The 27,324-nt window shown below is 45.8% G+C and overlaps 1 protein-coding gene across 3 annotated transcripts; it reads left to right on the forward strand.

Moving 5' to 3' along the window:
- The first annotated feature begins 291 nt into the window (after nt 1–291).
- NAA30 (N-alpha-acetyltransferase 30, NatC catalytic subunit) lies at nt 292–27,324 on the forward strand. Of its 3 annotated transcripts, XM_064149930.1 has the most exons (5): nt 298–542; nt 833–1,744; nt 10,665–10,788; nt 12,799–12,854; nt 26,135–27,324. In XM_064149930.1, exons 2-5 carry the CDS (start codon nt 836–838, stop codon nt 26,270–26,272), a joined length of 1,227 nt encoding a protein of 408 aa, XP_064006000.1. In that variant the 5' UTR covers nt 298–542; nt 833–835; the 3' UTR covers nt 26,273–27,324. The 3 variants fall into 3 exon arrangements, with proteins under 3 accessions (XP_064006161.1, XP_064006000.1, XP_064006080.1); XM_064150091.1 differs by lacking the exons at nt 12,799–12,854; nt 26,135–27,324 and adding an exon at nt 11,793–12,112 and having other exon boundaries at nt 292–542; XM_064150010.1 differs by lacking the exon at nt 298–542 and having other exon boundaries at nt 701–1,744.

Here is a 27,324-nt window from a genome sequence, read left to right on the forward strand (position 1 = left end):
CACAAACCAAAGCGCAAATACTAACTTATCTCCTGGGATGGGGGTGGGCGCAGCGGAGGCACTGAAGACAGTGGTGGCACAGTTATTTACTGGCGCAGCTGGTGCAGCCTGCATCCGCTAACTCCAGTACCCACAGCAGGCGTTCTGCCGCCAGCCGCTGCTCCAGCTCAGGCAGAGCAGGCCTCAAGGCCTGAGCCCGACCGCACTGCCGGCCTCACCCCGGCAGGCCGCGACACCCCCCCCCCACCCCCGGCAGGCTCTGGAGCGGGTCCAAGCCTCCAGGGCTGCCCGGTGAGGTCTGCACGCCCCACAGCAGCAGGGCTGTGCGGGGCCAGGCCGAGGCGCCCTTACAGCCGCCCGGCAGCCAGCGGCCGAACGCAGCCTGCCCGCCCCGCCCCGCCGTCGCTAGGCCCCGCCGCCAAGGGAGGAAGTGTCGTAAGGGCTGACAGGAAACTTGGCCGCGGGTTACGGCAGCGGCGGCCGCGCTTTGCGGCCGCTGGCTGAGCGGAGAGTGGGAGCCGCGGCGCTGAGGAGACGCGGGGGTGAGTGGCTGCGGCGGCGGGCGGGGAGGCCGCGGCGGCGGCGGGCGGCCCCCCGGGGCCCGCAGGAGACCGGGAAAGGGCCCCGGCGGTGGCGGCGGGGGGAGTGGGGCAGCAGGAAGAGGCGTCGGCGGGGCGGCGAGGCGGGGCCCGGGCACCGTCTCTGCCTTTGTTCGCGCCCCCCCCTCCACTCCTCGACCGCGGCCCGTGAGGCCGCCGCCTCCCCCCTTCCCTCGCCCCCGGCTCGTCTGACGCTCTCCTCCTCGGTGAGTTTGTGTCGGTCTCTCCCGTAGGATATGGCCGAGGTACCGCCGGGGCCTAGCAGCGTCCTCTCCCCGCAGGGGGACACGCTTTCCCCCTTTCCCGGAGGAGGAGGAGGGGGAGCTGCTTCTTCCTCCTCCACCTTCTCTGCTGCCGCTGCCGCCAGCACCGGGGCCCAGGACGAGGAGGCCGAAGAGGAGGAGGAAGAGGAGGGACCCACGGGAGGACGGGAGCAGCAGCGAGGAGGAGGCAGCAGCGACGGCGGCAAGGGGGGGCAGCAGCAGCACCGCCTCCACCACCACCACCACCATTCCCCGCACCACAACCACCAGCTCAACGGCCTCATCAGCCCCGAGCTGCGGCACCTGCGGGCCTCCCTCAAGAGCAAGATCCTCAGCTCGGAGGCAGGGGCAACCCCCGAGGGGCTGGAGAACAAGCGAGCCAGCAAAACAATGGGCTCCGGACAGCAGCAGCAGTCATCGTCCCCGACCACAACACCGTGCTCATCCCCTCTTAACAACCACCTCCCTCCCCAGGGAAGGACTGCACCCTCTCCTCCCCCTTCTCCCCCAGCAGCAGAGGCAGCGAAAGGGGACAGGAGCCAACCTGCTGCCACAACTACAACTGCTGCTAAGACTGCAGCCCGCAATGGACTGGCAGGAGGGACTGGCTTGGAGGAGGAAGAGCAGGAGGAGGGGGATGAAGGAGGGGAGGAGAAGGAGTCGCTGCTGCTACTCTCCAGGTCCTTAGAAGCAGCTTGCAGTTTGAAAGGCTCGGGAACGGACTCTCAGCCCGAGGAGGACCTAACGATACGATACGTCCGATATGAGTCAGAGCTGCAGATGCCCGATATCATGAGACTGATCACCAAAGATCTGTCTGAACCCTACTCCATTTACACATATAGGTATTTTATCCACAACTGGCCACAACTTTGCTTTTTGGTAAGTGCCAGAGGGGGCAGGGAGGAGAGGAATGGGGAGTGGTTTGGGGCTGGGAAGGAGAGCATTAAAAGGTTGATATTTGTGGAAATTACTCTTAACAGTTTTTTCATGAATAAGGCTGAAGTGTTCTGGAAATTCCTGCCTGCTTATTGAAGTTCCTTTGAGACCTGTGCATGTATAAAGCATACCCCTGAAGTTCCTACCTTCATTCGTGTATGCTTTAAATGGTGGGGAGAGGGTTTGAGCACAGGGCTACGCTCCAGGAATTCAGGGCTTCTAATCTTGGTTTTGACATTGACTTTTGTGACCTTTAGGAGCTCATTTTATCGTTCTGTCTCCGTTCCTAGCTTTGCATTTAAAAAGAAAGTCCTTAGTCCAGTAGCGCCTTTGAAAGCGCTTAGTAACTCTTGCACAATGGTTTTAAAGCAGACTTCAGCATGGCTAGCCTGTAAATGTTAAGTGATACCTGGAGAGACACTCTGAAAGCTTCTAGAGGCTCTTTGATCTGTGGGCTTTGAAAAAAGACAAGTACAACTGCATTGCCTCTTACAGGTGTGATAGCGTACGCAGCAATTCTCATGCTGCTCGGATTGTCTTGCTCTACTAACGACCTATTTAGTTCTGCATTCTTCCTGCTGAACTCCTGAACAGACCGATTTAGCTGTCGCCCTGTCTTTCTAAATGTTTATCACTTTTTAGGGAAGAAAGTGCTTGCAGGATGGTGATCTCTCCGCAGGTAGATGAAAGTCAGTGTAAGTTGGCCTGAGGAGTGTACGTGCACGGTGGGAGCTTAGCTGTGTTTGATTTACTTGTAGGAAATGTTATATCTGCACAACAGAAGGTTTATGAGAGTGTGTGGCACTTCCCCTGCTAAGGTAAATGATGAATTCTTCTCTTGATGGTTTAATCAAGGCTGGACACCTCTCTGAAAGGTGTGATTTAGATAGAGCCAAAACACCCTTCAATTCAGGAGTATCTCTGGAAGGTTTTAATAGTCTATGAGTACAGGAGGTGAAGCTAATGGAATCCACCTGGCCTTAAACTTCCTGAATGTTCTTAGTTTTTTAGGGTCTGGTATAATTTATAGCAGGATTTATATGATTTACAGGACGATTTTCAGGACTGTGCCTCTTAACATCTTGAAGAGGGAATACAGTAGGATAATGGGAATTTGAGCAAAGCATTGCCTTCTGGAACAAAACAGAAATACAGAAACATTTGAAAACGTTTGATGCAAAGTCATGTTGGCCATTATAAGGATGCTGATCAGAGCAGAAAGGTATTTTTTTGAGCACCAAACTGTGTGCCTGAGTGATCTACCTCATGCTGGAAAAAAAAAGTGCTTGTGAGCTACAAATGTCCATACTCCCAGCGTCAAGGATATTGTTGGTCATGCCAAGGTACTGTTGGATACTTTTAGATCACAGTGTGCTTGCTTAGACTTTAAGTCTTTGTGGGCTTGGAGGTTTTTTGTTTTGTTTGCTTGTTTCTTTTTTGTTAGGAAGAGGGCAGTGGAAAGCTGTTTCACAGAGCACTAAAACAGATGATCTCTAAGTAAGTGCATTCAAAATATAAGATACCACTCCAGAAAGTGTCTTAACCTTCTTTTATAGTGACAGCTGCTTTTTTTTTTTTTAATAGCTTTGAAGAATCAATAAACCTCACTTGAACTCTTTCTTTCTGCCATTGTTTTTTAAAGGGTGGAACAATCTGAAGTGCATAAAACTGTAGAGAAGAATATGTGGCTGTGATTGTTACCAGCTTAACAATTTGAAAGTCGTAAAGCATGTTGAGCCAAATTTGGTGTTTTGAGGTTGTTTTTGTTACTATGTTGTGGTTTTTAAGGTTTGTTTTTTAAAGATTGTCTTGAAGATTTTCTTTTCTGTAGGATTTATTTCCCCCCCCCTCAGTTAATTCTGTCTAATAGGTCTCTTTAAAATACTTGTCTTCAGCCAGGGACTGCATATTCCAGTTAGCAAGACCAGTGTCAGGATAGTGAATGGAAGCACAGTGCCTGGTCTTCAGAGAATAGTTTGTCTTTAATACCTTGTAGCCTCACAGCCCCCTGGGTTTTGATTTTTACTGTTCTTAGGGAGAGGACTTAAACTACAATTTAAATGTATTTGAACAAAATATCTGTAGAGATTCAGTGAATTATTTTGCTGAATTTTACCATCATAATTTTTAAGATCTTCCAGTCTTTTCAGACACTCAGCTGTCTTCAGTGCACTGTTGTGGGCTCCCTTCACTTTCTCAGCAGGTGAGGGGCAAGCACTAACAACATTTACATTGAAGAAGAGATGTGCATTTTCTATAAACCATCAGCAGTTGTCCCTTGCTGATTCCTTGCTTGAGGAAATCATCTTAAACACCATTATTTTTATAATTTTAGATACCTGACAACACAGATCTGTTTTCTGGGAGCGTTATCAATGTTGTTCCTGATAATGATTATCTTATGGGTTTAAACCTTGCTGAGTTTTGGCCTTTCCAAGGTGCACTACTGTCCTCATGGCAGGAACAGCCAAAAGGCTGCTTGTTTTTCATTTCTGTCCATCTGCCTCTTCCTGGCTTCTACCAAGCTTGGTGTTTTTTTGATTTGGGAAGCTAGGGTAGCCTTCCCACCACCACCATGTATTTGTGAGTGTGTGTGTGTATGTATGTATATGTTTTAGGGTCAGGTTTCTGTAAGCTTAAAGCTCCAAATCAGTTTCTAGTGATGTGTCAGAGACACAGGTGTTGCTGCAAGAGAAGAGGTGAAAATCCACAGCTGCAGGGAGGGCACAGCCCTAGGTACTTCTGTTGTATCAAACTACTTTCTAACTGTACACTCAAAAAAGAAGTTCACATTCCACTGTAAAAGGACCTGGAGATAGTAGGAATCCTCAAAACCTCTTCATTGTCATGGCAAATCCATCTATGTAACTGTCTTCCTGACTTCAGACGTAACAAGTGGTCAGTTCTGATGTGTTATGCTGCAGCGTTATATGACCGAGCTAATGCAAGGTAATCACATTCTCCCCAATCTGCAGCTGTCTTTGGAAGAGCAGGTTTGCACTGTGTGCCAGGTGTGGGTGCCCTGGCGGCCAGTCACTAGTGGTGTCCCTCAGGGATCAGTGCTGGGCCCCATCCTCTTTAACATCTTCATAGATGACCTGGATGAGGGCATGGAGTCAGTCATCAGCAAGTTTGCAGATGACACTAAGCTGGGGGCAGATGTGATTGAGTTGGAGGGCAGAAGGGCTCTGCAGCGGGACCTTGACCGCCTGCACAGATGGGCAGAGTCCAAGGGGATGGCATTCAATAGTTCCAAGTGCAGGGTGCTGCACTTTGGCCACAACAACCCCATGCAGAGATACAGGCTGGGGTCGGAGAGGCTGGAGAGCAGCCAGACAGAGAGGGATCTGGGGGTGCTGATTGATACCCGCCTGAACATGAGCCAGCAGTGTGCCCAGGTGGCCAAGAGAGCCAGTGGCATCCTGGCCTGCATCAGGAATGGTGTGGTCAGCAGGAGCAGGGAGGTCATTCTGCCCCTGTACTCTGCACTGGTTAGACCACACCTTGAGTCCTCTGTTCAGTTCTGGGCCCCCCAGTTTAGGAGGGACATTGAGATGCTTGAGCGTGTCCAGAGAAGGGCAACGAGGCTGGGGAGAGGCCTTGAGCACAGCCCTACGAGGAGAGGCTGAGGGAGCTGGGATTGGTTAGCCTGGAGAAGAGGAGGCTCAGGGGTGACCTTATTGCTGTCTACAACTACCTGAGGGGTGGTTGTGGCCAGGAGGAGGTTGCTCTCTTCTCTCAGGTGGCCAGCACCAGAACAAGAGGACACAGCCTCAAGCTGCACCAGGGGAGATTTAGGCTGGAGGTGAGGAGAAAGTTCTTCCCTGAGAGAGTCATTGGACACTGGAATGGGCTGCCCGGGGAGGTGGTGGAGTCGCCGTCCCTGGAGCTGTTCAAGGCAGGATTGGACGTGGCACTTGGTGCCATGGTTTAGCCTTGAGCTCTGTGGTAAAGGGTTGGACTTGATGATCTGTGAGGTCTCTTCCAACCCTGGTGATACTGTGATAACCACTCCCCTGTCAAAAAATGACAGAGGAAAGGAGTGTATTTTCTTTTGTGCCATGCATTTTTAAGCATGGCTACAGCTTTGTCCTCATATGGACTGTAAATGCATTTTCAAAGTTGTAGACCCCTTTGAACTTTGTGCCTTCTGGTCTTTGTAGCTCAAGTTCTAAAACTTGCAGTTTAAACTGATACACTAAATATTTCAGAGAATAGTTTTCGACATCCTTTAGCGTGGGAGAGGTGAGCTTAGGAAACCTTGCTCTGTGCCAAAGTTTGGATAAGACAGGATGCAATAAAAGCCAAGTTCTGGCTGAGTGGTGTAACCTCTCCTGTAACTCACAGCCCTGCTGCTTTTTAAGAAAAATCCAGAAAATCTCTGTTTTTATTAGGTTCTTAACTTTGCCACTAGCTGCAACAGCATTAATAATCTTCACAAGTTTAAAAATAACCTACGAAGTTCATGGAAGTGGTTTTTAGATACGTTGCAAATCCTGCAGTGATGATCTTGTTTTAAACTAATGGTTTGCCCCCATTTTAAATTGGATTTTATTGGAGAGTCTAAGCATATTTTATGTTGAAGTTAAGACTTCTAAGACATTGTCCCTTTGTTTCAGTTGTGGAAAACCTGGGGCATAAAGAAAACTGGGAAGTCTTCCTAGCCTCATGGCAGACAGCAAAAAATCCTCTAACACCCCTTCCCAATTTGCTGCCACTCTCCATATTCCAATTTCCTCTTTGAAGCAATCATGGGTTCAGATACAGACTTGTATCTGTGCTGCTTCCCACTGTCAGTGTCTTTCTGAAAGCTTCAGTTGTTGCAGCATCTGAGTACACACCAACAGTAGTGCAGTTACTCTGACATTGCTCTTGCACAGGAGGGAATTACTCAGGTCCAGTTTCACAGAGTGGAAACAAAGTGACTTGGTGATTTGCTCAGTATTGTAAAGAGCTCTGAACGAGCTGCTAGACTTCAGGTTAAAACCATTAGCCTGAATGTATCCTCTAATGGCATTCAGTAACATGATCGCTAGATGTAAGCCGAAGGATTCACACAGAGCTGTTTGTGTGACACTCGGGGATGGATTTTGGTGTGTGTTTGCAACAGGGAAGCTGAGTTGCAGTAGTGCAGGTTCTGCTGCATTTGAATCAAAATATTTTCTCTTTCAGGGGCCAGTCACTTGTTTTAATCTCGAAATGGAAACAAATGTCCCAGGATCAGAGTATTAAATGCATACTTAGACAGTGGCTGACAGACTTCATGCCAATTTTGCTAATGAAATTAATATCAATTGTTTAAATCTGTGGAGTATTGTTCCTACTGATCAACAGACATTTCTGTGCTAACTCCTTTAGTAATAATGGTTACAATACAAAGGTATTAATCTAGCTTGTTTTAGACGTTTAAACTTATTCATAATAACAAAGTTGATGCAAATATTGGATTTGAATTCACATCTGTTAACCCTGGTAACCATTGAAGTATGTCTCGGAGTACTCCTTGGGGTTTATAATATATAGTAGTAATTTGGGCTGAGCTCTGTTTGTAGAAGCTGTGTTTAGAAGTAATCTTGTAAGCCTGAAAAGAAAACTTGCCCTATGATTGTCTCTTTATAAATGGTTTTGTGTGGGAACTGCTTTTTCTCTTTCCTCTCCTCCTCCTGTTTCAGTCAGGTGAGGGTTTTTTATTTACACAGTCTAACCTTCTCCAGGGAATTAAATTATACAGTTTTACATAGTATTTTAAGTTCATTTTCAGCCTTAGATAAGGAGAAAGCAGAGGAGAAGCAACAAAGAATCACAGTATCACCAAGGTTGGAAGAGACCTCATAGATCATCAAGTCCAACCCTTTACCACAGAGCTCAAGGCACAGTATCACAGTATCACCAAGGTTGGAAGAGACCTCGTAGATCATCAAGTCCAACCCTTTACCACAGGGCTCAAGGCACAGCAGCACTCCCACTGTAAGTGGAAGAGTTGTAGGTTAACTGGTAGGCTTACCTGCCTGAGGACAGAGAAACAGATTTGAAGGTTTGGAGAGCTTTCATACTTGATTCAGCAATCTGGCAACAGCGGTAAAACCAGTAGGTATTTGCTGCTTTGATCACTGAAGCAAAATTCTTTGCTGTTCGTTTAGCATTTTCAAATATGAGATTGGTGACATAGCTTTTCCTGAAAGGTGCTTTAAACAAGGAAGAACACCAGTGTGCTTTAAGAAAAAAAAAGAGGAATAGGTATCTTAAAACTTCTCCTCACCACTGTTGCGATCAGCGGTTTGCACGTGTTTACTTCAGGGCAAAGGAGAAGTACAACGTGCTAGTTTGTGGTGTGCTTTTTTCCTCCTTTCCTTTTTTTCTTAGTGAGCTATAAGATTACATCTAGGTACTCTGCATAATTATAGTAGTGTTATGAGAAGTCTGGCTGATGATACTCTTAACTCCCGTGTTTTCTCAGGTCTGGGCTGAGATGGAAAGCTTGCCTTGAGCTGACGCTTTGCATACAGAGTGTTTAGTATAAGTACAGCTTTTCTATGAAATGAACTTTTATAGAGCAAATGGAGGACTGCTTAGAGGCTTTTTATTTCAGTCCCTTTAGTTCACTCTACAGTTTTCTGTTCCTTGTTTTTAAAGAAAAAACACTTGTTTAGATTGTTCAGGGTTGTTATTGGATACTGCTTAAAAATGTCTTTTCCTGCCAACTGAAAATGTAGCAATAATTTTATTTGCCTGATGATCTTACACTAGATTAGAAATGATGGTAGGATAATGCTGTGTCATAGAGCTTTGTAACTGCAGCTCCTGGTTGACAGCTAACTTGGTTCATAACCCACCATCTGGGTAGAGATGCTAGAAGACATTATTCTTCTTGGGGCAAAAAACAGCGTATGTGTACCTGTGACATGATTCATAGTGGTTTGGGTTAGGAGGGATCTAGTTCCACTCCCCCTGCCATGGGCCACTAGACCAGGCTGCTCAAGGCCTTATCCACCCTGGCCTAGAACATCTCCAGGGAGGGGATATCCACGACCTCCCTGGGCAGTCTGGTCCAGTGTCTCACTGGCCTTGGTGTAGAGAATTTCTCCCTAATAGCCAGTCTGAATCTGTTCTCTTCAATCCATTGCCTCTTGTTCTGGTGCAGCAAGCCCTTGTCAAAAGTCCCATTCCAGCTTTCTTCTAAGTCCCTTTCAAGTACTGGAAGGCCTCTGTAAGGTCTCCCTGGAACCTTCTCTAGGCTGAGCAGCCCTGACTCTTGAAGCCTGTACCCATCTGGGAGATTCTCCAGCCCACCTCTCTGATCATCTTCATGGCTCTCTTTTGGACCCACTTCGGCAGTTCAATCCCTTCTTAACGCTGAGGTCACCAGAGCTGTGATGCAGTAATCCAGGTGGAGTCCCATGAGAGCAGAGGGGGAGAGCAATCTGCATGAATGAGTCTTCTGTCTGGAGAGTCTTAGCCTACAAGCTGCAGGTGCATCTAGAAGGGTCAGGTGCTTGGAGACTATACAGTATGCACTGCAGATTTCAGAGATCCAAGCACAGACTCACAGGTGAGCTGCACTGAGGCCTGGCAGTACTGGCTCAGGCAAGTCCTTTTTGTCTGACGTGTCTGACTGCTGTAAATTTGGATGATCCAGCCTGTGCCAGCACATGCTTATGCCAATCATCTGCTCTAGTCCTGGTTTAATTCCTACACTTGAGCCGAAGGCTAGTCCCCCCCTGCAGATACAGGTCTGTCAAAGTCTGTGGATCCACTTCTACACCCATACAGACAATTATGACTTTCTTTTTCATCTCTGTCAGTCTTTCCTGAATGAACAGTAATTAATTTTTCTCTTGCATGTTTTCCTACTCTGCAGCATTATTCAGTTTTGCTGCTGCAGGTTACAATGTCTTTAATCTCTCGCACTGCCTAATTCCTCAGTTAACATAGGACTTAGCTTTTCTTGCACTCTTTAATATTTCATGGCAGCATTTTGATGAACACAGTGGTTGTGCAAGTGGGTTTGCTAAATGTTTGGGGAGGAATTGGATTCTTTTGGGGGCTGCCTTTCCTTAAATATTAAGAATAATTGCATCTTGGTAGTGCTTTGACAATACTGTTGGGATTAACTATTAGTGCCTAGCTCTTAACAAATGAAATCTCTGAACAGTTGAAATGTGTGAAATTAACTGTGTGCTTTTTTTCGTTTGTTCTTTGGATGCCATATGACCAAAAATGACAATTTCTAAAGATTAAATGCAACAGCTTTCTTTTTTTTTTTCTCTGATCCTTTGTGGCCGTGACATTAAAACCAGTCAGAACTCCTGGATGAGGCACTTAGTGCCATGGTCTAGTTGACTGGCCAGGGCTGGGTGCTAGGTTGGACTGGATGAGCTGGGACGTCTCTTCCAACCTGGTTGATTCTATGATTTTATGTTTTCCACCAGAGCCCTTGTACATGAAAATTCAGACTATTGTGAAACAGGAATGGACTTTTTTCCTTTGTGACAGCTCATCTGAAAGGGTGATTTATGCCCTAACCTGGTCTTCCCCCCCCTTTTTCTGCCACACATGTTCTCCCCTGTAGACTTCGCAGAGTAATGTGCTTCTCTCCAGGACATTTCACTGGTTGTTAATTGACTTGTAACTTTATTTGAATGTAATAAAGAAATAAGACTCCTTTAATCTTATTTATACTTTTGGAGATGTTTTTAAAGCTTATTTAGGGATTATTTTTTTGTTGGTTGGTTGGTTCAGATTTTGTTTTTTAAATGCAAACAAATTTTGGGCGGTTTCACTTAAAATGAACTGGTTAACTACTACTTTTGGTAGCACTGTAGAACACAAACTGAGAATGCATACGTGTATGTTTGTCTTTAAGGCCATGGTAGGTGAGGAGTGTGTAGGTGCCATCGTCTGCAAGCTGGATATGCACAAAAAGATGTTCCGCAGAGGTTATATAGCCATGTTAGCAGTGGATTCCAAATACAGAAGAAAAGGAATTGGTAAGAATAGTCTCTTTTTTTTGTTGTTGTTGTTTCTTCCTTTAAATCCTGTTGTCGGGTTAACTGTAGGCATCCTAAAGAATTGGAAGTTGGAGATGTGGTGGTTAGCCTGTCGTTCTCACCTTACTCGACCACGCAAGCTCTGATGTGATGATCCAGAGCTAAAAAATAAAGGCAGCCAGCAACCTCTCTCTGCCTGGTTAGCACTGTCAAATAACAACAGTAGGGATTGCTTTATGTGCCTTCGTCGCTGTATTTCTATGTTCATATCTTTTTTTTTTCCAGTTAACTTCACCCCTGGCTTTCTCCTATCAATTGTGTATATACTGCCCATTGGGGTGAATGTATGTAGCTCGTTGTGAAGAACAACAGTCGTGTGTTGCTACTTGAATGGCTGAAACAAAGATGTGTTTTGCTGGGAAGTTACATGATAAAAGAAGTAACCCCTAGCAGAGGCTTTGCTCTTCCTCGTGAATCAGTTTTTGCCCTGGTGATGAAGGGACTTTCATTCTAACACCTGTTACAAATAACTCCTGGCAGAGGCTTTACTTTCCCTCATCAATCAGTTTTTGGCCTGATGGTGAAGGGACTTTCATTCTAACACCAGTTACCCTAGTTGCTTAATTAAATATATTTTCCTATGGAACTTACCTTTTTTTTTTTGAGCCTACTGTGAAATTACACATTAACAATATTTTTAACTTAAAATATAGGCATCAGCTTTAAAGCTGCTTTGCCACTCATTCATGCTGAACAGCTGATACTTCTGTGATCAAAGAGAGTTACTTGGCAGTGGAAAAATGCAGTGATACATTGCAGAATGATACCATTGTATTTGTCCTCCTCTTAATGCTACAACTTGCCTTTTTTAACCTATTATCGAGACTATTGAATGTATATGGATATTTTCTTTTCCTCAAGTGCAATTCAGGAGCCATTGTTAGTTTCTGTAGTGGAGCAGAGAGAAGAAGAGACTGAGAAATCACTCTTTCTTTTCCTTTTAGCTGAGTCATGAAGGAGCCTGCCATAATCTAATTGCAAGTGCTTGGAATTACAAGTAGATAAGAATTAATGCTGTTGTTATGAAGATCTCTGCAAGATTGCCCCTTTGCTTTAGTCAGCTTGGTCTAGAATGATATAAATAGAATTTACATTTAAAGCTTTTCTTACTTCAAGCTTTATGTATGTTGACTTTTTCCTGTGTTTGCCCCTGTGGTGTTTCTCAAAGGATGCTGTTAATCTGAAGATTTAAATGTGGCAGACTTTCATTGTATGTTCAGTGAACATCTTATTGATTAAAGCTTTGAGAATACTTTAAAACATTCTTTAGATTCCTTGGGTTGTTTTTTTTTTTTCCTTAGCCTTCTTATGGAAGTGAGATTTATGCAATTTCATTGAACAGCAATTTTTTCTACTAATAAGTTTGAAATCAACTTTCAATTTCACCCCAGTTTTGCAGACAGGTAGGGATATTACATTCGTAGAACTGTTGTGAAATAGATCCAAAATAATGATAAAGAATTAAATTTAATGCTTGACTGAGGGGAAGGGATGGGCTTCAACCACATCATTATTAGATACTAGCAAACCCAAATGGGAGTGAGCCACAAAAAAAGGGTTTCATTAATTCTGTTGCTAGTGGAAGTATTTCTTTTAGTAAGAGGAAATTCCCTTGAAAGATGCATGCCCTTCAAGTACGTGCCAGCAGATTTTGACTTTAAATGCAACAAAAGGGAATGAATCACATCTTGGAAGACTATATATAACACTATGTTAGACTTAGAAGCCTGTTTCTAATATCTTTGTCTTGGGAGAATTTTGCACTCAAGCTGAGTCTCTGGATAGCTGTACAGATTTTGTTTGAACTTGAGACTCCAACTTGACTGCAACTGCCTGTTTCTTTCTTTGCTCTGTGCTTTCCTCAGGTGTCACGTAGGTAGCATGTGTGTTAGTCATATGTAAACTAGCATCTTTTGCACTGGAACTCTGACACTGAAATCTGTATTGCAGGTACAAACTTGGTTAAGAAAGCTATTTATGCTATGGTGGAAGGAGATTGTGATGAGGTAAGATTTCTCTAATCACAAACTTTTCATGATGTAAATGGTTTGCATTCTCCTGTGTGTGGATTTGTTTCACAGTTTTTCTTCTACAGGACTTGCTTGGGTTGGCAAGAAGCTTTTCCTTTTATAATTGAAGGATAAATAACCTAAAAAAAAACACATGGCATAAATAGGAGAAGGGTTTTCTGAGTTTATTGTAAGTGCTCAAATTCAGTGCTTCAGGCTTTGTTTCACTTTGTGAAGCTGCCTCAGCTTTCAGTCTCAGGCACGCTTTCCCCTGAAGACTGGTTCAAGGTGCTACTGAGCAGTGTAAGGAGCATGTTGTGTGCAATCCTGCCATGCTTTCAGAAAGCAGAGAGATCCTGGATCAGTGTGTGCTGTCTGGTACTGCAGTGAGGCTTTATCACAGCAAGGCATCAGGCCATCCTGACAGTGCAGAGCTGGGTTACATAGCGCTAACAGGACTCTTATGATTTAGCATGTCAAAGAAAACGTGGAAGGAAAGTGAATCACTGTCGAACTTCCTCTGCCCTTTATGATACTCATCTTTCCTTTTCCAGTCCCTGCTGGGTTTGGGTTACTGGGGGGTTTGGGGCAATTTTCTGTGTATATAAAGCAACTATTTGTCATGTTTAACTTGTAAGGATTTCTCCCTACATCCATCCTCCTTAATCAGGTTATCTGCCCCTTTAGCTTTCATCTTGGCACAATGCAGTTGTTAGCTTGTTCCTGATATGTGAGCACTGTGTCATTCAGTGTGTCATAGTTAATGATCCCTTGATCTCTCTGTCATCTTGTTTCAGCTACTTCCTCTATTGTCCTGCTGCAGCATGGTGAATCCAGCTTCTTGTGTAGGATTTCTGGCACATACGCTGTTGATTTCTCCACTTGTTTTATGTCTCTTGCAGAATCTCTGCATATGTTCTGACTTCATTCAGTGTGTGAGATACTTACTCTTCCCTTCAGATTCCTTCATCCCTTTTTTTACCCACTAATTTATATAGTACTCAGGTTGTACTGTGCAATCTGATAGCTCTCTAATTCTTCAAATGCTTTATTTTGTTGCTTCTATAATAGAATCAGTCAGGGTTGGAAGGGACCACAAGGATCATCTAGTTCCAAACCCCCTGCCATGCCCAGGAACACCCTACCCTAGATCAGACCACCCACAGCCCCATCCAGCCTGGCTTGAAACACCTCCAGGGATAGAGCCTCAACCACCTCCCTGGGCAACCCATTCCAGCCTCTCACCACTCTCATGCTCAATAACTTTCTCCTTACAGCCAGGCTGCACCTACCCATTTCCAGCTTTGCTCCATTCCCCCCAGTCCTGTCACTCCCAGAGAGCCTAAAAAGTCCCTCCCCAGATTTTTTTGTAGGTCCCCTTCAGATAGTGGAAGGCCACAAGAAGATCACCTGGGAGCCTCCTCTTCTCCAGACTGAACATCCCCAACTCTTTCAGTCTGTCCTCATAGAGCTGCTGCAGCCCTCTGAGCATTCTCCTGGCCCTTCTCTGGACACACTGCAGCACATCCACATCCTTCTTGTAATGGGAGCTCCAGAACTGGATGCAGTACTATCTGATAGTTCTGTAATTCTTCAAATTCTTTATTTTGTTGCTTTTATCATCATAGAATCAGTTAGAGTTGGAAGAGACCACAAGGATCATCCAGTTCCAACCCCAGTGCCATGCCCAGGGACACCCTACCCTAGAGCAGGCTGCACACAGCCTCAGCCAGCCTGGTCTTAAACACCTCCAGCCATGGGGCCTCAACCACCTCCCTGGGCAACCCAGTCCAGCCTCTCACCACTCTCCTGCTCAACAACTTCCTCCTCACTGCCACTCTGAACCTACCCACCTCCAGCTTTGCTCCATTCCCCGCAGTCCTGTCACTACATCATATGTAATATACTTTGCTCTAATCTGGTTTTCACTCTTTACTACATTGAGCTAAACAGAAAGAGGGTGGGTGGGTTGGTTGGCTGTGGGGTTTCTTGAGAGGTGGTGATGGTGGTTTTGTGTTGGTGGTTAGGGTTTGTTATTGTTGTTGTTTTGGGCTTTTTTGTGGTTTTTTTGTTGGTTGTTGTTTTCTTGTCCTTTTTTTTTCCCTCTTGCTTTGCACTGTGGTCTTGAATTCATTTGACATTGCTGGAGTATTCATGATATTTAAAAATTCAGAAGGAGTATTATGATGTTGACATTACAGTGGGAGAAGTGAGATGCAGAGAAGTGAATTGCCTACTGTTAGAGAGTAGCAGAACTGCCTATTTCTACTCAAGCTACCAGAGTTGCACTAATTACCATAAGATTTCTGAATCTGCCTGTATGCTTCTCGTGTAACTTCAGTTCTCAGTTGGAGTATCTAACAGGAAAACATGTAATGCTTTGTCTATGTGCAGAGAGCATTTTTCAGACTATGACTCCCCTCTTCAATTGAAGGTGCTACAATTTGAGCATCTTGAAACATGTGCAGGCGTGTTTCAGTTCTAAAAGTGTGTGTAACTGTGTTCACAAGATGATGGTAGGCAGGCCACACCTTGAGTGCTGTGTCCAGTTCTGGGCTCCACAGATCAGGAGAGATGTTGAGGTGCAGGAAGGTGCCCAGAGAAGGGCAGCAAGGCTGGTGAGGGGCCTGGAGCAGAGCCCTGTGAGGAGAGGCTGAGGGAGCTGGGGGTGTGCAGCCTGCAGCAGAGGAGGCTCAGGGCTGACCTCATTGCTGTCTACAACTACCTGAAGGGAGGCTGTAGCCAGGTGGGGGTGGCCTCTTCTGCCAGGCAAGCAGCAAGAGAACAAGGGGACACAGTCTCAAGTTGTGTTGGGGGAGGTCTAGGATGGATGTTAGGAGGAAGTTGTTGGCAGAGTGATTGGCATTGGAATGGGCTGCTCAGGGAGGTGGTGGAGTTGCCCTCCCTGGAGGTGTTGAAGCCAAGCCTGGCTGAGGCACTTAGTGCCATGATCTGGTTGACTGGATAGGGCTGGGTGCTAGGTTGGACTGGTTGTTGTTGGAGGTCTCTTCCAACCTAGTTCGTTCTGTGGTTCTGAACTGATAATGCCCTGCTTCTTGAGGACATTTGCATCAGCTGAGTGTTGTGCTGGCAGAAAATTTTGAAAGGGGTGCCTGTTATATCTGGGTAGTGTGGAGCACAAGCAGGATGTATTTCTGCACCAGTCAGCAGTAGCAAACTCACATTGATTTGTTATGTTACTGTTTTTCATGTACAGGTTACCTACAGAGAAATAGTCAAAGTTTTCATGTTTTGTTTCTTTTTTTTCCCCACCAAGTGCAGGTTTCTTCCAGATACAAGTGGTATGAAATAATGACACTGGTTTCTTGTACCATGTGGTGGATTGCTGAGTTTTCTTTCAGTTATGACTAGAACCTGAAGAAAATCCAACTAACCACCCAGTAAAAGCTGTAACAGAGCAAAGACACTTGTCTTCATGAATGTTTGCACTAATGACTGGGAGTATGGTTTCTGGCTGCCTAATTCATGTTTGCAAAGCTTCTGGCACCAAATAGTGCATCACACTCCTTTGTGAGGTGTGTAAGTAGTTCATATTTGCTGCTCTGAAGATACATTTCTACATCCCTTAATAAAATCAGAAGCATGATGCAGTGGCTGCATAGAGGATGAGCTACAATTCAATGGAAATGTTATTTTTCTGAAACTTGCTTGGAATAGGATTAAAAACATGAATATGCAGCTGTGGGTGTCCTGAACCATTTCCAAAGGCTGCTTGGAAACTCTTCTTTTCAATCTAATTATGGAATAGATTCAGTAACTGTACTTAAGAGAGAGTGATTGGCATTGGAATGGGCTGCCCAGGGAGGTGGTGGAGGCACCGTCCCTGGAAGTCTTCAAGAAAAGACTGGATGAGGCACTTGGTGTCATGGTCTGGTTGACTGGATAGGGCTGGGGGATAAGTTGGCCTGGATGATCTTGGAGGTCTCTTCCAACCTGCTTGATTCTATGATTAATTGTAATAGCTTGTGGCGTATAATCTGATAAATGCTCTGTTCAGTGTGTTACTTTTCGAAGTTTCATTGATGGAACTTTTTGAGATATCAACATAAAGATCTGGATTGGCCATCCCTGGAGGTACCAGTTTCATGTTCCTCACTTGTTAGAATCATAGAATCAACCAGGTTGGAAGAGGCCCCAAGATCATCCAGTCCAACCTAGCACCCAGCCCTGGCCAGTCAACCAGACCATGGCACTAAGTGCCCCAGCCAGGCTTGGCTTCAACACCTCCAGGGAGGGCAACTCCACCACCTCCCTGGGCAGCCCATTCCAATGCCAATCATTCTCTCTGACATCAATTTCCTCCTAACATCCAGCCTATACTTCCCCCAGCACAACTTGAGATTGTGTCCCCTTGTTCTCTTGCTGCTTGCCTGGCAGAAGAGACCAACCCCACCTGGCTACAACCTCCCTTCAGGTAGTTGTAGGCAGCAATGAGGTCTGCCCTGAGCCTCCTCTTCTGCTGCAGGCTGCACACCCCCAGCTCCCTCAGCCTCTCCTTATAGGGTTTGTGTTCCAGGCCCTTCACCAGCCTTGTTGCTCTTAAAAGCTTGGATGAGGCACTTAGTGCCACCGTCTAGTTGCTTGGCTGTGACTGGGTGCTAGGTTGGAGTGGATGAGCTTGGAGGTATCTTTCAACCTGGTTGATTGTATGAATACTGTTGATGAAAAATCTTGAAAAACCACTACTCAGTTGCTGGCATTTCAAAATGTGCTGCAGTATTTCAGTGCTTAAGCAGCTTTTGTTTTCCTTTAGACTATTTTAGTAGGAATAAACTAAGCCAGACCTATGGATCAAGTGATTCACAGTGCAAGCTTCTGTGGTCAGCCAGCTGCCTAGGAGGTATTTTATGCTCTATGCCATGGCTCAGAGCTGAGAGGCAATATCTTCCCAGCCATAGGTTGTTTCCTGGCTTGAGAAAGCTGTGGAGTAAGTGAAGAAGTGAATTAGCAGGGATGGAATCTTTGTGGAGGGGAGGAGCTGGCTATGGAGCTGGCCTACATTAGAATAGAAACAAGGGAAATGATCTGATGTTGGGGGTGGGTGAACCAGAAATAACCTTCAAGCCTGGAGAAAGTACTTGGCAGCATGCTTTGAGCTGGTGTACCCAGATACAGCATTACAAAACTTGAGGTATCTTTGATTATTTTTTTTGGTGACTTTCTCATGCATTTGATGTTAGTTAATAAATTCTAATATTTGGGGTAGTGAACAGGAGGTATTCAGAATTATAATGGCCTGAATTTCCAATGGATAGTGTAACTTTATCTACTGTTTGTGTAGAAAATATGAACTATTGAAATTAAGTAGGTGAAAAAAACACAGAATTGTACAATCAACAAGTTGGAAGAGACCTCCAAGAGCATCCAGTCCAACCTAGCACCCAGCCCTGGCCAATCAACCAGACCATGGCACTAAGTGCCTCAGCCAGGCTTTGCTTCAACACCTCCAGGGATGGTCACTCCACCACCTCCCTGGGCAGCCCATTCCAATGCCAATCACTCTCTCTGGCAACAACTTCCTCTTAACATCCAGCCTAGACCTGCCCTGTCACAGCTTGAGACTGTGTCTCCTTGTTCTGGTGCTGCTTGCCTGGCAGCAGAGCCCAACCCCACCTGACTACAGCCTCCCTTCAGGGAGTTGTAGCCAGCAATGAGGTCTGCCCTGAGCCTCCTCTTCTGCAGGCTGCACACACTCAGCTCCCTCAGCCTCTCCGCAGAGGCTCCTCAAAGCTTCTCTCTGCCAGAGATTTGCATTGGAATGGGCTGCCCAGGGAGGTGGTGGAGTCACTGTCCCTAGAGGTGTTGAAGCCAAGCCTGGCTGGGGTACTTAGTACCATGGTGTAGTTGACTGTCTAGGGCTGGGTGCCAGGTTGAACTGGTTGATGTTGGAGGTCTCTTCCAACCTGCTTGATTCTATGATATGATTCTATGAAGTTGCAGCTTCTCATGAGAATTTCCACTTAAAACTGAGTGGCTTAAAGTGTGTTTTTACCTCACCATAGATGTGCCTTCTAAAGTCAGTACTAGAGTTGTAGAAATTCAGTGTATATTTTTATATGATCCTGTTTTGAAATTATCAAGCTATTGGCAGATATTTCTTAATCTACAAATCATAACTTCAATTTGATGATATTCCAAACTTACAAATAGGAATCTCAACCTCTTGCTTATTTGTTTTGGCTCTATTGATTCTATGACTTTATTTCAGAGTTTGAACTGAAGAAGCAGGCAAGCTTGACCTCTCTATTTTTCTTTGCTTCATGAAAACAGTAGCATTTCACTCTCACTACAGAAGTTTTCTTGCTTCTAAACCCAGTTCAAGTTAGATAGCTGAGAGAAAAAGTAGGTGTCTGAGATTTAAGACATAAGAGAAAGATCTCATTGCAGTCTACAACTACCTGAAGGGAATTTGTGGAGAAGCTGCTGCTGGACTCTTCTCAGAGGTAATTTGAGACAGAACAAGGGGAATGGCCTCAAGCTGAGGCTGGGGAAGTTTAGATTGGGCATTAGGAAGAAGTTCTTTCACAGAGAGAGTTGTCAGGCACTGGAATGAGCTGCCAGGGAGGTGGTGGAGTCACCCACGCTGGATGTGTTTAAGGGTCCTCTGGATGCGGTGCTTAGGGATATGGTTTAAGTTGTGTGGTTTTACTGTGTCTAGTTCTGGGCTTCTCAGTTCAAGAGAGATGTTCAGGTGCCGAAAGGTTTCCAGAGAGGGCACCAAAGCTGGTGAGGGGCCTGGAGCACAGCATTGTGAGGAGAGGCTGAGGGAGCTGGGGTTGTTTAGCCTGCAGAAGAGGAGGCTCAGGGCAGAGCTCATTGCTCTCTGCAGCTACCTGAAGGGAGGCTGTAGCCAGGTGAGGTTGGGCTCTTCTGCCAGGCAAGCAGCAGCAGCAGCAGAAGGAGACAGTCTCAGGTTGTGCTGGGGGAGGTCCAGGCTGGATGTTGTTAGGAAGCTGTTGTCAGAGAGAGTGATTGGCATTGGAATGGGCTGCCCAGGGAGGTGGTAGAGTCGCTGTGCCTGGAGGTGTTGAAGCCAAGCCTGGCTGAGGCACTTAGTGCCATGGTCTGGTTGCTTGGGCAGGGCTGGGTGCTAGGTTGGCCTGGATGATGTTGGAGGTCTCTTCCAACCTGCTTGATTCTATGATTTAAGGTGAATCTTGTAGGGTTATAGGTTAGACTTGGTGATACTGAGAGGCTTTGCCAACCTGGATGTTTCTGTGATTCTGTAACTGCCTTCAGAAAGTTGCAGTTTGTGCAAAGAACTGCTAATTCCAGTGCTTTGCTGGTTTGCAGGGAAGGATGTGACTGTGTTTATTAGAGGATTTAACAGGCACATATATGCAGTAAAATAGACCCTGTGAGACTCAAAATAAATGTGGTGATTGAAAGCTTAGTGCTAGATTGAAAACCTGACACAGGAAGAGATGCATCCTTCAGAAAAGCAAAGAAAATGAGGTAAAATAGGAGTGTTCCCATTTTAAGCAATAGGAGCATGTATTGAGCTCTTTGAGATCAGCCCAGTATGCTGAGAGCAGGGAATTACTTTTCATTGTGCCAAATCTTCCTTAGAAATACCAGAGCAAATCTCTTGCATTTGCTTTCAAGTTGAGCATTCACTCTGGTAGTGGGATTCCAACAAACCTGAATTTCAACATTTAACCACTCCCTTAAATTCAATGGTCTGCAATGCTGGAAGTCTTCTAGCATTACAAGGTGTGACCTTGCAGCTGAATTGTTATATCACTGCCAGGTTACTAAACTTTTCTGAGAGTGAATGCCATTTGTGGCTAAGAGTTCAAATAATACCCTCCTGCCCTGTGGATTTACATGGGTCAGGTTTCCTCTTTGATGTAATGCTTTGCTTTTATTTGAATTAAGAAGTTGTATGATGTGTAGTCATGTAGAACACAGAACTTTCCAGCAAAACTATTGCACTTCCATCATTGGTTATAAATTGTTTTCCTTTGCAGTGGGCTAAGAATGTTGAGTACTTGATCAACTCACAAGACTTGGTAGTGAGATGCCAGCTAGAGACAATCCATGTCTAGTTATTGCCATAGACTAAGGCTTGAATTAGGTTGTCTTAAGTGAGGGAGTTGGGGTTGTTTAGCTTGAAGAAGGAGGCTCAGAGGTTATCTCGTTGCTGTCTACACCTACCTGAAGGGAGGTTGATACCAGGTGGGGTTGGGCTTCTCTGCCAGGCAAGCAGCAACACAACAAGGGCGGACAGTCTCAGGTTGTGCCAGGGGAGGTCTAGGCTGGATGTTAGGAGGAAGTTGTTGGCAGAGAGAGTGATTGGCATTGGAAGGGGCTGCCCAGAGAGGTGATGGAGTCACCATCCCTGGGGGTGTTGAAGCAAAGCCTGGCTGAGGCACTTAGTGCCATGGTCTGGTTGATTGGCCAGGGCTGGGTGCTAGGTTGGACTGGATGAGCTTGGAGCTCTCTTTCAACTTGCTTGATTCTATTCTATAGACATGATCTAGTTGACTAGATAGGGTTGGGTTGATAGGTTAGACTGGGTAACCTTGGAAGTCTCTTTCAACTTGCTTGATTCTATTCTATAGACATGGTCTACTTGACTGGATAGGGCTGGGGGATAGGTTGCACTGGATGATCTTGGAGATCTCTTTCGACCTGGTCGATTCTGTGATTATTTCACCTGCTGAATTTCAATAGTTCCCATTTTCTATACAAACAGTAAAGTTACACTGTCTGTTGGAAATTCAGGCCATTACAACTGAAGAACTCTGACTATCAATATTTATAATGTGTGAGTCAGTCCCTATTCAGAAAACTAACTACTTCCAAGTGTTACATTGTTCCTCAGTTTGTTAGCTGCTATTCTTTCAAGGTCCTTACAATAAATGTAGAGGGAATTATCCACTGGACTGTGATTAGAGTGGCTTGAAACTTGAATAATGGAATAATATATACATTGAATGCATTTATAAATCTTACTGAAGGTGCCCAGTCTATCTGCTTCCCTCTTTACACTGATTGCCCCACTCCTCAGACTGCAAAAAAAAAAGGGAAAGGAAAGGTTTTCTACTACATTGCCTTTTGAAGTACCTCAGCAACAGCCCTAGTGAGCTGATAGAAGAGGTGAGGAGGAATGGAAATGTATGCCTGAAGGCAGTGGGGCCACAGAGTCCGTGAAGTGGATTGACTTAAACTGCGTTATGAACACAGGTCGATGTTTCATTCCTGGTTTTGAGCATGGGGGGAATTTTAACCAGTTTTTCTGCTTTCTAAGGAAAAGTAAGGAAGTCATAGAATCAAGCAAGTTGGAAGAGACCTCCAAGAGCATCCAGTCCAACCTAGCACCCAGCCCTGGACAATCAACCAGACCATGGCACTAAATGCCCCAGCCAGGCTTTTCCTGAACACCTCCAGGCACAGCAACTCTACCACCTCCCTGGGCAGCCCATTCCAATGCCAATCACTCTCTCTGACAACAACTTCCTAACAACATCCAGCCTAGACCTCCCCCAACACAACTTGAGACTCTGTCCCCTTGTTCTGTTGCTGCGTGCCTGGCAGAAGAGCCCAACCCCACCTGGCTACAGCCTCCCTGCAGGCAGCTGCAGACAGCAATGAGCTCTGCCCTGAGCCTCCTCTTCTGCAGGCTGCACACCCCCAGCTCCCTCAGCCTCTCCTCACAGGGCTCTGCTCCAGGCCCCTCTCCAGCTTTGCTGCCCTTCTCTGGACACCTTCCAGTATCTCAACATTTCTCTTGATTTGAGGAGCCCAGAACTGGAATAGTCATAGAATAGTCATAGAATCAACCAAGTTGATAGAGACCTCCAAGCTCATCCAGTCCAACCTAGCACCCAGCCCTATGCAGTCAACTAGACCATGGCACTAAGTGCCTCAGCCAGGCTTGGCTTCAACACCTCCAGGCACAGTGACTCCACCACCTCCCTGGGCAGCCCATTCCAATGCCAATCACTCTCTCTGACAACAACTTCCTAACAACATCCAGCCTGTACTTTCCCCAGCACAACTTGAGACTGTGTCCTTTGTCCTATTGCAAGGTCCTGGGTTTTGAGGTGGGATAGGCAAGAATTTTTTGACTCAGAGTTTTATATGTACATAGTTCAAACTACGAAGAGTGGGTGTCAAATGCTGGCTTAGATAAACAGTCATTGGTGGGCTTAACAGCAGCAGTGATGACTGGTTTGCTACAGAAATTGCTTAGGCTGTCTTTTCATTGTATGGTCTTTCTGCAGTGTCCATCAGCTCTTGTTTAATATGTGCCTTTACATTGTACTGAGACTGTATGTAGTCAGCTTATCCAGCCTGTGCTCTTGTGCAAGCATGATCTGTCCTTAAAAGTGGCATCCTTAAATAATTGAGTTGGGCACAAGTAAAGAGGCAAAACAAGTTTTTGTCATGTGGAGTGGGTACACAGCTTACTTAACCAGTTAATGCAGAGCTCTATTCGGTGCCTATGGAGGAAAGAGGAGAAAACTTTTTGGGGCAGGATACTTGAGCAGGTTGTAATTAGCTTCTTCTTATCACCAGTCTAGCTTTTTGATTCTACTTGTGTCTTGAGGCATTTAGTGTCATGGTCTAGTTAATTGGATAGGGCTGGGTGCTAGGTTGGACTGGATGAGCTTGGAGGTCTCTTCCAACCTGCTTGATTCTATGATTGGACAGGGCTGAGTACTAGATTGGACTGGATGAGCTTGGAGGTCTCTTCCAACCTGCTTCTTTCTATGATTGGACAGGGCTGGGTACTAGGTTGGACTGGATGAGCTTGGAGCTCTCTTCCAACCTGCTTGATTCTGTGATTGGACAGGGCTGGGTGTTAGGTTGGACTGGATGAGCTTGGAGGTCTCTTCCAACCTGCTTGTTTCTATGATTGGACAGGGCTGGGTACTAGGTTGGACTAGATGAGCTTGGAAGTCTCTTACAACTTGGTCGATTCTATGATTCTGGAACATTTCAAAGGCTGTGCTCAATTTAGACTCATCTTACACTTTGGTTTGAGCTGTTGATGAGAGGTCTTTGTGCAACCAGGGTCCTATCAAGGCAGGAGTGAAAAAATGGAGAAAAGATGCTTTTTATTCCAGGTGTGCACTCTTAATTCCAGTTTTGGGGTACACATATTGAGCACAAATATTTGTTGCCAGTGTTGGATCTGACAGCTGCGTATAGTGTGGTGGAGCCTGCATCTAGATCTAAATCTATTGAAGTAGAGGTCAAAGATGCTAAGTGACTAAACAAAACTTCAGGTGCCATGCTCTTCTGACATGGAGAAGAGGAGGCTCAGAACAGATCTCATTGCTGTCTACAACTACCTGAAGAGAGGTTGTAACAAGGTGGGGGTTGGTCTCTTCTCCCAGGCAACCAACAACAGAACAAGGGGACACAGTCTGGAGTTGTGGCAGAGAAGGTTTAGGCCGTTAGGTGGAAGTTGTTGGCAGAGAGAGTGATTGGCATTGGAATGCGCTGCCCAGGGAGGTGGTGGAGTCTCTGTACCTGGAGGTGTTGAAGCAAAGCCTGGCTGGAGCACTTAGTGCCATGGTCTGGTTGATTGTCTAGGGCTGGGTGCTAGGTTGGCCTGGATGCTCTTGGAGGTCTCTTCCAACCTGATTGATTCTATGACATGGGAAAGTTCGGCTGCTCATTCAAAGTATGTGTTGGACACTCACCTGTTTGAGAGGTTGGAGATTGGGTTTGGTCTGCTGTTTTGTTTGTTTGTAGGACTTTTTGGTTGGTTTTGATTTTGGGGGGGTTGTTTTAAGGGGACAGGGGGCATTTGGGAGTGGTGTGCGGGTATTGGTTTTGTTTGTTTTCACTTGTTTGTTGTGTTTCATTTTACCATGTTAGGCAATGAGTCGAAATGCTGTTTACAGCCAAGAGCTAAGATGTATATATGTGAATGAAACTTGTTTGCAGTTGTTGTTTAACTACTGGCTTTATTCTAAATGTGGGAACAGAGAGGGCGGCGCTTGAGCAGGGTGCGGGAATGGAGAGGGTGACGCTAGAGCAAGGTGCAGGAATGGAGAGGGCAATGCTAGAGAAGGTTGCAGGAATGGAGAGGGCGGCGCTAGAGAAGGTTGCAGAAATGGAGAGGGTGGTGCTAGAGAAGGTTGCAGGAATGGAGAGGGTGGTGCTAGAGAAGGTTGCAGGAATGGAGAGGGTGGTGCTAGAGAAGGTTGCAGAAACGGAGAGGGTGGTGCTAGAGAAGGTTGCAGAAACGGAGAGGGTGGTGCTAGAGAAGGTTGCAGGAATGGAGAGGGTGGTGCTAGAGAAGGTTGCAGGAATGGAGAGGGTGGTGCTAGAGAAGGTTGCAGGAATGGAGAGGGCGGCGCTAGAGAAGGTTGCAGAAACGGAGAGGGTGGTGCTAGAGAAGGTTGCAGGAATGGAGAGGGTGGTGCTAGAGAAGGTTGCAGGAATGGAGAGGGTGGTGCTAGAGAAGGTTGCAGGAATGGAGAGGGTGGTGCTAGAGAAGGTTGCAGGAATGGAGAGGGTGGTGCTAGAGAAGGTTGCAGGAATGGAGAGGGTGGTGCTAGAGAAGGTTGCAGGAATGGAGAGGGCGGCGCTTGAGCAGGGTGCAGGAACGGAGAGGGCGGCGCTAGAGCAAGGTGCAGGAACGGAGAGGGCAATGCTAGAGAAGGTTGCAGGAACGGAGAGGGCGGCGCTAGAGAAGGTTGCAGGAATGGAGAGGGTGGTGCTAGAGAAGGTTGCAGGAATGGAGAGGGTGGTGCTAGAGAAGGTTGCAGGAATGGAGAGGGTGGTGCTAGAGAAGGTTGCAGGAATGGAGAGGGCGGCGCTTGAGCAGGGTGTGGGAACAGAGAGGGCGGCGCTAGAGCAAGGTGCAGGAACGGAAAGAGCGACGCTTGAGCAAGGTGCGGGAACGGAGAGGGCGGCGCTAGAGCAGGGTGCGGGAACAGAGAGGGCGGCGCTAGAGCAGGTTGCAGGAACAGAGAGGGCAGGGTTTAAGCAAGGTGCGGAATTGGAGAGGGTGGTGCTTGAGCAGGGTGCGGGAACAGAGAGGGTGGCACTTGAGCGAGGTGCAGGAATGGAGAGGGTGATGCTAGAGCGAGGTGCAGGAACAGAGAGGGCAGGGCTTGAGCAAGTTGTGGGAATGAAGAGGGCGGCACTAGAGTATGTCGTGGCAAAAGCAAATGAATTCCACTCGTCCCTGATAAGCGTACTTGTAAATAAACGCTTTGAGCTTGGTTCAGTGGCTCCGTGATTGCAGCTGCCTTCTAACGTCACGTTTCTCTTCTTCTTTTCCCTTGCAGGTCGTGTTGGAAACAGAAATCACAAATAAGTCTGCTTTGAAACTTTACGAAAACCTCGGGTTTGTGCGAGACAAGAGGCTGTTCAGATACTATTTAAATGGAGTTGATGCACTGCGTCTTAAACTGTGGCTGCGTTAAAAAGAAACCATCCCGTCAAGCAACTGACGTCCCAACAGCGCAGAGTCGTCCTTTGCATGCAATGCAATTTGTACAAAATTGCTTTGCAGGTGGACTTTAGTAATTATTATTTTTCTTTTCCCCCATGCAGCTCTTTCTGTCAGTGTCTCATCTGAGTGTCGCCCACATTTGTTGCACTTTGGCATGGCGCATTTGTTTCTGAGAATTAAATCCCGAGCGTTTCGACCTTCTCTTTCGGTACCGGTGAGATGTGCCAGTTGATAGCCAAGAGGCGTTCGTTCCGTTTGCAAGTCCTCCTTGACTGTTATCACCTACTACAGTGAACGTTTTGAGCAGAGAAACCTGTCTGCAGAACGTTACTTTCGGTTCCAGGTTACAAAAAACAAAGGAGAAGAAACCAATGTAGATTGTATAATTCCCTTCGAGTATTACTAACATTTCATACAAAAAACCACCAGAGTTTTTTGGGGAAGAAGGAAAAAAAAATCAAACAAAAAGCTTCAATTTTAGGTTATTATTTTTCAATATTGACTCTTTTTTTTTTTCCCCATTCTTTTAATATTGGTACCTCAGTGATTAGTGAATGAAAACAAATGTATCGTATAGGGTGGGGTGTGTGTTACATCGAGTCACAGTAACAATGACATTGCGTCTGCCAGTGCCTGTATAGATAAGTATCTTTGTCTTCACCTCTAAGTTTTGGGAGTGCATGCTTTTCTTCTTTTCCTTTTTTCCTTCAGTTGTCTTTGCAAGGAAAAAAAAACACAAACAAACAAAACAACTTTCAGCTTTTTATTTAAATTTCTGGATTTGATAATAAATTATTTCAGATTTTTTTTTTTTCCTTATTTGGATATTTTTTTTTCCCCCCAAGTGAGGGGTTTGGAAGGCTCCTTCCTTTCTTACAGCAACAAAGCGTAAGCTAGCTTGAAATCGTTTTGAGTAGCTGCTAAAAGAGAACCTGATATGCACCAATAAATCTCTGCTGGGTTTTATTTTGGATGCACTTTTTTTTTTGGTCATTAAAAGGGTGAGGGACACTTAAAAAAAAA

This window comes from Pogoniulus pusillus, chromosome 1 (genome assembly GCF_015220805.1).
Source record: "Pogoniulus pusillus isolate bPogPus1 chromosome 1, bPogPus1.pri, whole genome shotgun sequence".
NCBI lineage: Eukaryota > Metazoa > Chordata > Aves > Piciformes > Lybiidae > Pogoniulus > Pogoniulus pusillus.